Source organism: Marmota flaviventris, chromosome 3 (genome assembly GCF_047511675.1).
Source record: "Marmota flaviventris isolate mMarFla1 chromosome 3, mMarFla1.hap1, whole genome shotgun sequence".
Taxonomy (NCBI): domain Eukaryota; kingdom Metazoa; phylum Chordata; class Mammalia; order Rodentia; family Sciuridae; genus Marmota; species Marmota flaviventris.
The window spans coordinates 145,534,192-145,547,144 of record NC_092500.1 but is presented as its reverse complement, the minus strand read 5'-3'; the positions used below and the strand labels follow the sequence as shown (position 1 = coordinate 145,547,144).

The 12,953-nt window shown below is 34.8% G+C and overlaps 1 protein-coding gene across 1 annotated transcript in view; it reads left to right on the top strand.

Annotated features, from left to right (window-relative positions):
- The window catches only part of Tenm3 (teneurin transmembrane protein 3), a 331,254-nt gene that overhangs the window by 182,011 nt on the left and 136,290 nt on the right, over positions 1-12,953 (top strand). Inside the window, exon 4 of the mRNA XM_071610514.1 lies at positions 7,622-7,744. Coding sequence (XP_071466615.1) covers positions 7,622-7,744 — 123 coding nt within the window. The remainder of the gene's footprint in view (positions 1-7,621; positions 7,745-12,953) is intronic.

Genomic DNA, 12,953 nt, shown 5'->3' with positions numbered 1-12,953 from the left:
TCATGAGTTTTTTTTCCCTTAAAATTCACTGGAAAAACCTACAGGGGAAAAAATCTAAGAGATTATATGATAAATACTTTTTAACTACATAAGAAATATTTTAATTTTCAACATCTTAAAATTGGTTACAGTTTACAAATAACATAACCAAACCACCAAAATGATAAGAGTATTGACAATAAATAGGTTTTCATAGTTATCAATGGCTTAACAGCCAGGTGAGTAAGTCACTTCTAGGATTGATATTATTGTATTTTTTTATTTGTGACTTGGGTGGTGGCATGAACAGTATGCCCCTTAATTTTGTGGATGACAAATGTCAAATGTTATAAAAATGTTATTTAAAAGGGTTTTGGACTGACTGGAAATCGTCTTGGAAATCTATGTTCTTCTGCCCTGAGAAAGAAGGATGAATTATGTTAGGTGCCATCCAAGGTCCTTCTGACTGTTGCCAGTTTTAAGATCGTCTGTTAGTCACTCCTAATTCACAGGAACCAATTCAGCTACAGAGACCTGGGATTCCAAGATCAACTCTAGGGGAAACATTGAAAACTCAGAAGTACTTTTCCTTTAACTATTTTCTCTCATTTTTTCATAGCTGAAATTCTACATACTGCCTTTTCCCTACCCTCATTCTTTGCCATTCCATCAAAGTACCTTTACCCCCTGGGTGCAAAGATCTATTCCTACTTCTCTTACAATTCTGACTCCTCAAACCCCAGCAAGTAAAAAGATAAAAATGAAAACCTTTAAGTTAAAAAAAAAATCCAACTATTATAGCAGCACAGAATAGTTATCAGTTCTGGGGAGACTTCGTAATGAAATAAGGTGCTGGTGAGATTTTCTTAGATAGAGGATGGGGTTGAAACATCCCAGAAACCAGGAACTGAGGGATCAAAGGCACAGAAGCAGAAAGATCAGGGGGCAATGTTTAAGGCTAGACGGGCAGATAAGGTTAGCTGAGGGGTCTGAAAGAGGAGATAGCTGGAGAGGCATTAATGGCTACCTGTGAGGAGAAAGAACATCATTAGATGATCAGAGACACCCTTTGAGAAGATAACTGGCAACCATGGGTAGAGTGGACTGAAAAAGGGACAGGAAAACTGATCAGAAGTAATGAGAGTCTCTCCTACCCTCATTCTCCAGAAAGTACCTAAAACTAAAGACTAGGAGGTTACATTGTAAGAGTGCTATTAAGACATAAGGAGGGAAATACTAAAAGAACCAGCCCAAAAAACCAAGGAATGATTTTGTCTAAGGAGCAAGGAAGTTAGATGAGCCTGTAGTTTTGCATAACAAGCTTTGTAAAACTGCCTGAATATGTAACTTGAAGAAAATAAAAACTAAAAAAAAAAATTAAGGGCCTAAAATAGGGGACTGGTACTGAAAACAAGGCAAGGACAATGAGAGAGGTCAGTGGACCCAGCAACAAGACTGGATGGGAAGATGAGAAAGGAAGACACATTAAATCAGAGTTTACCTGTAGGTGACCAGGAACTATTTATTGAGTAGTGCTTCAAACCTAAGGGCTTTAAATACACTGACTTTAATTAGCTTTATAACAAATCTATAAAATAGGTAGTCATAATTTCTATTTAATAGGCAAGGAAACAGAATTTCAGAGGTTAAGTACTAACCCAAGGCCACACAGTTAGTAATTTATAGAACTTTCATTCATCCTAGACCTGTGTGGCTTTCATTGCCTAGGCTAAAATGATGCTTATGGAGAGAGAAAGAAAGAAAACCTGGAAAGCAAAAAAATTTTGAGGTAAAATTTGAGGTACCACAGGGTTTCTAGATATACTAAAAGGTGGAGTTTATAGTGTTGCTTGGTCCAGAAAGAAGTTAGTATTAGAGATACAGATTTGAAAGTATCCACATCCATCCACATGGAATTGAAAATTAAAGCAGTTGAGAAGAAATGGAGGCCAAAGAAGGGTTTTGATGAATGCCTACATTTGGGGGGATACATAGAATAAGGATTAAATTAGTAGGGGACAGGTTATGAAATCATAAAAATCATGCAATCATCTGGAAATAGATGAAAATGACAGTTGAACACTATCAAACATGATAAAAGAAATAAACATTTTTAAAGATTAAATCTATATAACTACTATTTTTTTTAAAAAAAAATATTTATTTATTTTAGTTGTAGTTGGACACAATACCTTTATTTATTATATGTGATGCTAAGGATCGAACCCAGGGCCTTGCATGTGCTAGGCAAGCACTCTACCACTGAGCCACAACCCCAGCCCCAATAAGTGCTATTTCTAAAATTTCAAAATTAACAATTATGGTGTTCACATAAGAATTTTTTATTTCATGTATTTTTTTACCTATGTAATTTTTAAATTGCCATTTTTAAAAACCTTGAAGTTAATCAAAATAACCTGATATTAATTTCATCATCATCATAATATTACTATAAAACTTATCTTGAGACATATCATAATATAGTAATAAAGTACTTATGTGAAAGAACTGTGCCTGAAACACACAGATGCTGCCCATTAATAGCCCTGTCCACCCTCCATGCCCATCCTGTCTCAGCCTTCCATTTACTTGCTGTAGCAGAGATGCATTATTTATAGTCTGAGACCTTCTCAAAGTCACATTTCACTTCCTCTTGTGTGGATTTCCACACTCTGCTACCCCCTGGTACAACAGAGAGGTATTACCAGGATGCCATTTGTCTCTAGACTTAAAGCCAAGGTCCACTGCTTACTGGCTTGGAAGCTTCTTCAATCTTAAGTCAAAAAGCCTCCATTTTCTCAGATTTAAAATAGGAAGAAAAAAAAAGTAATAGTAGCTATTCAATGGAGTATTTGTGAAGCTTAAATGAAACCATGCAAGTGAAACATTAGTACAGTGCTTGACACAGAGTACCTGTTCACTAAATGTCATGGGGTTTTTTTTTTTGTTTGTTTGTTTGGTTGGTTGGTTGGTTTTTGTTTTTAATTGCACACTACATGGAACACTTTCTCTGAGGTTAAGAGGGTCTGGTATTGCAAATCAAAACTGCTCCAAGATTGCATCTCACACCAGTCAGAATGGTACTTATCAAGAATACAAACAACAAGTGTTGACGAAGATGTGGGGGGAAAGGCACACTCTTACATTGCTAGTAAGGATGCAGATTGCTATAACCAATCTGGAAAGCAGTATGGAGATTCCTTAGAAAACTTGGAATGGAACCACCATTTGACCCAGCCATCCCACTCCTTGACTTAAGGACTTAAAATCAGCATATTATAGTAATGCAGCCACAGCAATGTTTATAGCAGCTCAATTGACAATAGCTAAACTGTGGAACCAACCTAGATGCCCTTCAATAGATGAATGGCTAAAGAAACTGTGGTACATATACACAACAGAATATTACTTAGCATTAAAAGAGAATAAAATTATGGCATTTGCAGGTAAATGGATGGAGTTGGAGTATATCATGCTAAGTGAATCAAGCCAATCCCAAAAAAACAAAGACCAAATGTTCACTCTGATAAGTGGATACTGATCTGTAATGGTGGGGGGCAGGGACAGGGTAAAATGAAGGAACTGTGATTGGGCAAAGGGGAGCAAGGGGTAGGGAGGGGAAGATGGTGGAATGAGATAGACATGTATGACTAGGTACATGTATGACTGCACATATGATGCGATGCTACATGGTGTACAAATGAAAAGTTGTGCTGCAGTTGTGTACAATGAATCAAAATGCATTCTGCTGTCATATATACCTAATTAGAATAAATAAACTTTTAAAATAAAACACTAATTTATGTTCAGAAAAATAAAACTTAGCTCCAAGCTGCTTCTGGCTATTCTCCCTGCACCCCTACTGGGATATGCATGAACCAAGGATCCTTGGAACCATCCATGAATACTAGCAGCAGATACCTTCCCATGCGTTCAAATCTGCTTTCCAGCTCAGGGTTGAAAAATATGGCTTATTCTTCGTTATTTGCAGATGTATTTTATTTAGCAAGTTAGCTAGTTTTCCCTTTATTTATCTGCCAAGATGTTCCATGTAGTTTTATTACAGTACTGCTCAGTAATTTCTGGAACATTCTTGACTTTTTAGAGTTTGCTGCCTGCCTCTTTCTTCTCTCTCATTAATCCTGCATATGTATCATATCTTAAGTTATACATAAGCCGTAAGAGCTTCACCAAAATAAAATCAAATACCAACAATTTCAAAGCAGATAATATCCTATGACCAAACAACTTGTTGGTTTCTGTTTTCAATAAAGTATTAAGCAAGATACAATATTATTGGGCATGATTCTCATTATATAACATCTTATTGAGATTTTGTGGAAAAAAAATACAACAACTTCTGTTGTTGCCCATCTGGCAAAAAAAATAAATAAATAAAATAGCTGTACTAACAAAAACATCACATTACATTCTAACATTTGACATCTGTTCACAATCCCATGGGTTACCCTTCAAAGTCTATTAAAACCAATAGTATGAGCAAATCTATCATTTGAAAGGTCTTTATGTTAAAAGTCACAATGATTATAAATTATTTTGGATGGAAACTTTACCATATTGGAATAGATGTACTCACTGACTAAACGATGGGGTTAGATCCCAACAAACCCATCAGAGGTTGAAAATATTAGAACTCAAAAATGTATTTAAGGGTCTGGGATTGTGGCTCAGTGGTCGAGCACTTGTCTGGCATCTGTGAAGCACTGGGTTCAATTGTCAGCACCACATATAAATAAATAAATAAATAAAATAAAGGTCCATCCACAACTAAAAAGAATATATTTTTTTAAATGCAGTTAATACTCAGAACCTACCACACATCCTAGCTCAGCAAGAGTATGCACTATAGTCCCTGTTGTTTCCCCTCATGATTGTGGGGCTGACTGAAAGCTTCTGCTCCATAATGACACATCATTATAAGAGTATCATACTGCATATTGCTAGCCTGGGAAAAATCAAAATTCAAAAGTCAAATTGAGTTTCTACTGAATGTGAATATAGCTTTTGCACCATAGTAAAGTCAAAAAGTCAGAAGTTGCATCATTCTGAATCAGAGAAGGTCTATATTTATTGTTACTATGCCATAGTATGTCTGTCAAACCTCTGCTGTATGCAGAACTAGCTCCCATTACTTTGCTCAATAAATTGCTTAAGTATCTAAAACCTTGACAAATGTATGGAGTGATAAATGTTTAGAAAGCTCCTGACATTTTGCCACTCAAACACTACGTAATTTAATACAAAATGACATACAAAGTTATACCTCTTTAAAGATGACAACTTGTAAATTTAAGAATTCTAAAACCTGTATCTTAATCCATAAAAATCAGAGTTTAAATGGAATTGCTGACAGACTGGAATTTAAACAGGGAGTGTGAGTAGATATAATTTTGCAAATATATGGGGTAGATGTGGCTATCTGTGTAACTATAGCATGCTTTTAGAATTATTAATAAAAGAATGTGGAACTGGTAATTAGAATGACCCAAAATTGTTGATTTTTTAAAATTCAGTCAGTCATACATAGTAATCGTGGACTTTCGCTCAACTACTTCTCATATAATACACTTAAGAAGTCATTAATTATTAATAGTGTGATATTCATTCTTAGCTGTTTGTATATTTGCTTTATATTTTGTTTCTCTTTAAATTACTATATCACTATCCACAATAATCTTAGATTTTAAAATTTTAGAAAATAGAAGTATGGCTAATTTTAAATCACTTATTTATCAGATACTTGTTGAGGCCTACTCTAGGTGTCAGGAACTGTGTTCCTAAACCTATTTATATCTTATAAATTATATATAGAAGTGAAATAAAACAGTCCTGGGTGGATTTCTCCAAGAAGTTAACACTTGCCATCTGAGGGATTAATCGGTATTTGACAGTGCACAACATTGTAAACAAAAGAGACTTTTTATTGAGTGGTGCCATGGTCTGATCAAGAGAATCCAAATAATTAATATTATTATAAATAAATGGAATTCCTATATATTAATAACTGTCCTGCTGTATGCCAGCTATGCTTTATATGCTTCTAGAATTTTCACATCAATTTAACAAGTCTCGTTTTTTAAGTAAATCTAATCTTTGACAATAATTTTTCCAAGATTAAATCCTCAAGTAAGTATTAAACAAAAATCTTTAACTGCATTCAAGGCCAATGTGATTTTACACTATGCCAATTTAATTTTGTTACTACTTAGATAATATATTGGATATTTAATAAAAGCTCTTTGAAGATGGTGGTTATCACACTACTTCTGACAAATGTTTTAAATACTTGTATTTTTCTACTTCTCTGGTAAATTCGAATTTGAATAGTGAGCAAAACAATGTCAAAAATTTCTCTTCGTGATAGGGTAATATGACCATCATCTGGCATCCCTGTGGATTTTGGCTTTCCTTAAGAAATAATTACTTGGCTATATTCTGTGGAGCACAAATGAATATTTAGTACTTGTTAATGGTTAAATGGCAGTGACATATTCTTTTTTTTTTTTTTGAGAGAGAGAGAAAGAGTAGAGAGAGAGAGAGAAATTTTTTAATATTTATTTTTCGGTTTTCGGTGGATATAACATCTTTATTTTATTTTTATGTGGTGCTGAAGATCGAATCCAGCGCCCCGCCCCGTGCATGCCAGGCGAGCGCGGTACCGCTTGAGCCACATCCCCAGCCAGGCAGTGACATATTCTTATAAATATTTTTGATAAATTAAGAAAACAGATAATATATTAAAATTTAAGTTAGATGACATTTATAAATTTATAATTATATCACATAGTCCTCTAGTTATGTTTTCTAAATATTTTAAATAAAATTAGTACATACATTATACATTTTTGACAAATTTGTTATTTATTCCGGGTGTGGTGGCACACACATATAATCCCTGCAGCTTGGTAGGCCAAGCCAGGAGGATTCTGAGTTCAAAACTATCAACTCAGCTGGTACAAAAAATTTTTTTTTCACTTATAAATTTATAAAAGTATAATCATACCATATCAAAAACTCACAAGAAATTACCTGACACATATGCATGTATTTGGTTTGAGTCATTATTGAAATAGGTCATGAATTTAAAAACCACTAATCTTAAATATTATGTTCAAATTTTATTATATTTTGCACATCTGAATCTGTTCTGATCATTTCATATACAAATTCATCTGTGAAACCAGTTTTTTAAAATTTCATTATAATCCAAATACCTAGCATGTCTTTTGAGAACATATAACAGAGCATTATAAATTTGCAAATGACCTGTGGCCAAGCACTTGTAGAAAATACTGCCACAGAGAATTCTACCACTTACTTGAAAGATGGTGAAAAGGGAACATGGACAAATTACAGCAAATAATGATTCATTCATAAGACTTTTCTGATACCAATTAGCTGAATATTAAATCATTATTGAAATGTTGCCATATTGCACAGCATTACTTCATAAATTGCATGTCTTTGAGGAAATTTTATAATTTTATTGTGCAGTTGTCCTTGGTATTTCAAAAACTGGGAATTTTAACTTTACATATGACTCTTGTTATAAACATGCTTACCACTTACTTTTGGAGCTAAAAGCAGCAGACCTTTAACAACTTGTATTTTTTACCCCCAGCAATGCATCTATTTGGCCTCAACTGGCAGTTACAGCAGACTGAAAATGACACATTCGAGAATGGAAAAGTGAATTCTGATACCATGCCAACAAACACTGTATCATTACCTTCTGGCGACAATGGTAAGAGAAAGAATTATGTATCCTGTGTTTTTCTTTTAACATTGCTTTTCCATAAACTGATTTTTACCCATGCTTACATCCAGTTTATATAGGAGAAAGAGAAGGTTTAGAAATTATGGGTATCATGTTTTTATGAGTGATTTTTATTAACTTACTCAGAAGGTTGGAAATTCACATTTTTATCATAGGAATACTATGATTTTCTGCCTTCTGATTTCATGGGTAGGCTTTTCTGCCTTTGCCTCCTGAAAGTATCTATTGAGATTTATTTTTAGTCTAAAATAGATTATAGTCCTATAAGTGACCTCTTATATTACCTTGGGTATATTAAGTTTTCTTGATTCAACTTGTATGTGATGTTGGAATACTATATTAATTTTATTATAAAAGCTTTTAAATGCAAAACACATTAAAGTATTATAATTTATTGACCTTTCCTCTGGTTGCCCTATCTCTAAACCTTTAAGAGTTTGCAATTTTGGATACCACAGAATTTTAAATCAATTGATTCTAAATTAAAAATGGACTTTAAGTGGTTAGAGAATGCTGTGTGTTTCATTTGTCCATATAAACACCCCAAAAAATACAAACAGGCATATGTATATTTATAATATATTTTATATATATATACTTGTTTATTATTTATGTATATGTATATGTATATACACATACATATATATACATGTCTTGGCATTGATATCTTTAAAGTTTTGCAAAATATGCTAATACTTTCTCAAAGCAGCTTTATCAATGTACCTTCCTCGTTAACTGATAAATTGTTTGCCTTTAAGAATTTCTTTAGCCCTTCTTCCTCTTTGTTTCTTTATACCTAGTGCATTTAAATTTTTCTTTGCCATCAATTATGTCCATCTCATGTGGCTAGTTTCTTTGCAAGACTAACAAGAAACTAGTGCATATTTAAAGAACATATTGCTGCTATTTTACATGTACCCCTTTACTATGACTAATGCTTTTTAACATTTTTTCTTCTTTGCCTTCCCAACATTTATTTTAACAATTATACTTGATGATACTTCCCTGCCTCTTTAGAGAGTTTGTGGAATTTTATAAAACATTAGACTTTCACAATAATAATGAATGCCTCCCCACATGGAGCCTTTTCATACAAAGTTCTACATGTTCTGAAAGAACTATAAGCTGGTGAGTGACATGTCACCACAGCTTAAGCAGACAAGGGCAGTCACTGTGCAGTGAGTTCATAGAGGTGAAGAAAAGCTTTCATAATTGAAATGACAGGTGAGAAATTTCAATTAAGTAAACGTTAATTACCTTAAACACTTATTTGATTTTATACATTGATGACACACATATGAACAAATCAAGTAAATATACAGAAATCAGGAATGTTAATTTTGTTTATATTGATGGATAATCAGACTATCAAAGTAGCTGATTCCTATAGAAATGCTTAGATGGCGCTTATTAACTATGCATGTAGAGAACTTTCTTACTGACTGAAGAAATTGTAATTATGTTAAAGAGATATATAACTTATTGTGGACATTTTGCTTATTTTACAATACCCTAACCTTTTATTATGATTACAGTGAACATAGAGTATGGCTAATTAGTTTCACAGTACTCTGAAAGCATGATTCTGAGAAAGCTGGGGTTTCAGAGATGTTCCCCTAGCCTGGTCTCTGGGTCCTGGTATTTTGCCAGGAAATATGTCTGCTCGCATCAGCATCCCTCAGCTCACATAAGCCCATATTCTAATCCTAACTCTTTCCCCTATTTACTTAGTAGCCTCAGGCAAAGTGTGTAGTATTTTAGATTTGCAAGAGAAGTTTGGGGCAACCCTGGAATGGACAGCCTAGCATCATACCAGCTCCAGAGGATTAGAATATACACGTGAACATGGCTTCAGAAGTCTCTATAAAACTGGAGTCCTCTGAAACCATGACTTTTAAACTGCTGACCGTGACTGCAGTAAGAAATCCATGTCACATTAAAGCCAACATTCATATACACATATATATCTGAAATAATCCTTGTTCTTATTTTGTAAAATGTACCTTAGTGTTTGCTATTCTGTTTGATTATATTTCCAATTTTTTTCTTCTTTTTAATTTTGAATTTTATTTATTATAATTTGTTATACATGACAGCAGAATGCATTAGATTTCCCATTTTTAACAAATGCTAGTTATAGTTCACTAAAGTAATTCCAAAGTTTACAAAGAACAACAGTTTTATTCCCCTTCTCTCAGGTGTCGGAAGTTCTCCTGTATGATCATAGAGTGTACTATATACAGTTGGTGCGTGTCTGTCCAGCAACTACATGTACATGTATTAAAAAGTACCTTCATCCTAGCTGTGTTTAAAAAAAAGCCTCTCATATTAAAGGATAATTAACAGCCCAGAATCAGTTAAATATACTAGAGAACTGATCCTTTAACCTGCCAACTGGATCAGGGTATTTGTAGAAATTTCTCTTCCTTTAAAGAAGGCTCTGTCTGGACTCAGAGCTTGTCCAAACTGTGACCTAAACAACAATCATTTGTCTGCTTCATTATTTCTCCCATAACCTAAATTACGAGGAGATCTTTTTTCCATTTTTCCTGGTCAAGTGTCCTATTTCTTAAATACTTATGGACCTGAGTCACAGAGGAGCAGAAAGGGGCTATATTTGCAAGTAAAATCTGCTGCTTTGAGAACTGCATGATGAACTTGTCATGTCTATGCACCATCCCATGCTACTTTCACTCTATAAACTGTCCAGGGAAGCAGATCACATCATGTTGTCTCTTTAGAATAATTTCAGATTACAACCCTCTTGAAAGCCTGAAAATTCTGAACAAAGCTCACTAGGAGAATTAACTGTGTTAAGCATAATAAGAAAATTACTTCACAGCTTCTAAATGCAATCCTTGTATTTGTGTAGTGCTATTTCATTCTTATTTTGTAAATATAATTCTAAGAAACAATCATTGTGCTAATGGTTCAGTGAACTCCCTGCTTGCCTTTAAGTTAATATGGAACCAAAGCTTCTAAATGGTAGTTAGTATCTAAAAGAAGAATTTATCTTATATGCCGTGATCCTTTACTGATTATTCCTGAGACCTTCTTTGACTACATATTTTAGAGATGAGGTATCATAAGTGTATGGTCTCGGACAAAACTGATGGATATGGACAAAGTGAATAAATAGATAAGGATAATGTTTGGAGCTCAAATAGTCTTCCTAGAAACTAAAATTATTCCCTTGGACCAAAGAATTCATTTAGCTTAATGTACTGGAAAAAATCACGCAGGCTTATACTCAAATTCTAGCTCCTTCCTTTATTTACTCTGTAACCTTGAACAAGTTACTCAACCTCTTTGAGCCTCAATTTCCTCACATGTAAAGAGGGAATAGTAGTACCTAACTCTTGGCTTACCAGCTTCTGTAGTCTGGCAATCCAACTATATTTCCCATGCAGGGTTCTCTGCCCCATACGTAACCTATAGCCCTCTCTCAGCAAATGACTTTGGATTCTGTTGAATAGAAAAATAAAAGAAGGAGCTCCCTTGATTTCCTGTAAACAAATATCCATTCCTGTATGTACGTGGATCTATCCTTTCACCATTTTCTCCCCCTATTCAAGGCTGTTTGTTCCAAGATTCTCTTAATCTCATTCTGTATTTTTAAAACTCCCCCCATCTGCTGACCCTCTCCAGTCACCATTTGAACTTTCCAGGGTTTCTCATGTTTTAGGAAGACAAAAAAAATCTCCCTTTACTGCCCCCTACTCCAACTCCACCAAGTCTTGCTCTTCTTTCTTACAGACAGTTTCATGAACACAGTGTGTTTATTCCCTATACCCACCTGTTTAACCTTCCACATATTGCTATGCCAGTCTGGTTTCTGCAGTACTCCTTCTCATGACTGTCCTCTGTCACCACCACTTTTTGAAACTGATATCTTCCAGGGTTATGCATTGCCATGTCAATAGCACCAAGAAATACTTTTCACTCTTTATCATATTTGAGTTCTTGATAGCATTTAAAAGTTAACCAATTCTTCCTAATTGAGATGTTCTTTTCTCTGAGCTTCTGTAATATCACATTCACTGTAACTTCCTAACAATTTTGGTAGGACCATCTCAGTTTGTTTATTTGGTTCATCTCCCTCTACCTGATCCCTAAACATTACTCTTTCTCGGGACTCTACTCTTTCATAGGTTCTCTCATCATCTCTCCTGACATTCTATGTGCCACAGACTCCAAGATCAGTAAGTCCAGCCTAGATTGCTCTCCTTAGCTCTAGAAATCAACTCATAAAATCAAATCTATCCAAGTTTCTTTGGAACATCTCTACTTGGGTATCTTCCAAGCATCTCAAACTTCATGAGTCTAAAACTGAACCCATCGCCTACTTTGGGTGTCTATTACTGTATAACAAATCATACCGAAAACTTAGTAGTTTACAAAAACAGTTTATCGTCTCTCATAATTCTGTCAGTTAACTGGGCAAGTTCTTGCATTCTTTTTTGAGACTCCCATGCAATTACTTCCAGATGTCAGCTGGGGCTATCTGAGGCTCCATTGATCTAGAAGTACATGGAGGCTCATCTACATGCCTGGCATTTGATGCCGTTTGTAGATTCAAGCTCAGCTCTACTGTGGATGTCCTCTAGAGAACCTAAAGTTGACTTCCCATGTGGCTTGGGCTTCTCAGAATGCACTAGCTGGTTCTGAAGAGGAGCATCCCAAAAGAGAACCTCTGAGACTTCAAAAGAAGCTATGATAGGGCTTCTTGTGACCTAGCATCAGATATTCTGAAACATCACTCTCATCACATCCTATTGGTCAAGAAGTCAAGGACGGTCAACCCAGCTTCATGGTAAGGGGCGGTCAGCTCCCCCTCCTAATTTGGAAAATGGAGGAACACATAGCCTAAGGGCATTTTGGATGGTAGATATTGTTGTGGCCTTCTTCATAAAACATGACTGCCACGTCATCTCTCTCCAACTGTGCCCCTCTCTCAGGGATTTCTAGATCAGGAAATGACATTTTGTTATTGACCTAGTTAACTGATCTGGAAGTTTAGGAGTCATTCCTGACTCCTCCTACTATCTCAACTCTCATATTTAATCAATCACTAAGTCCTGACAAATCTAACTTCATTATCTCTTTTGAGTCCTATCATTTTTCACCTGAATTATAGCAGCCAATTATCTGTACTGTCTCCAATCTTGCTCATCTA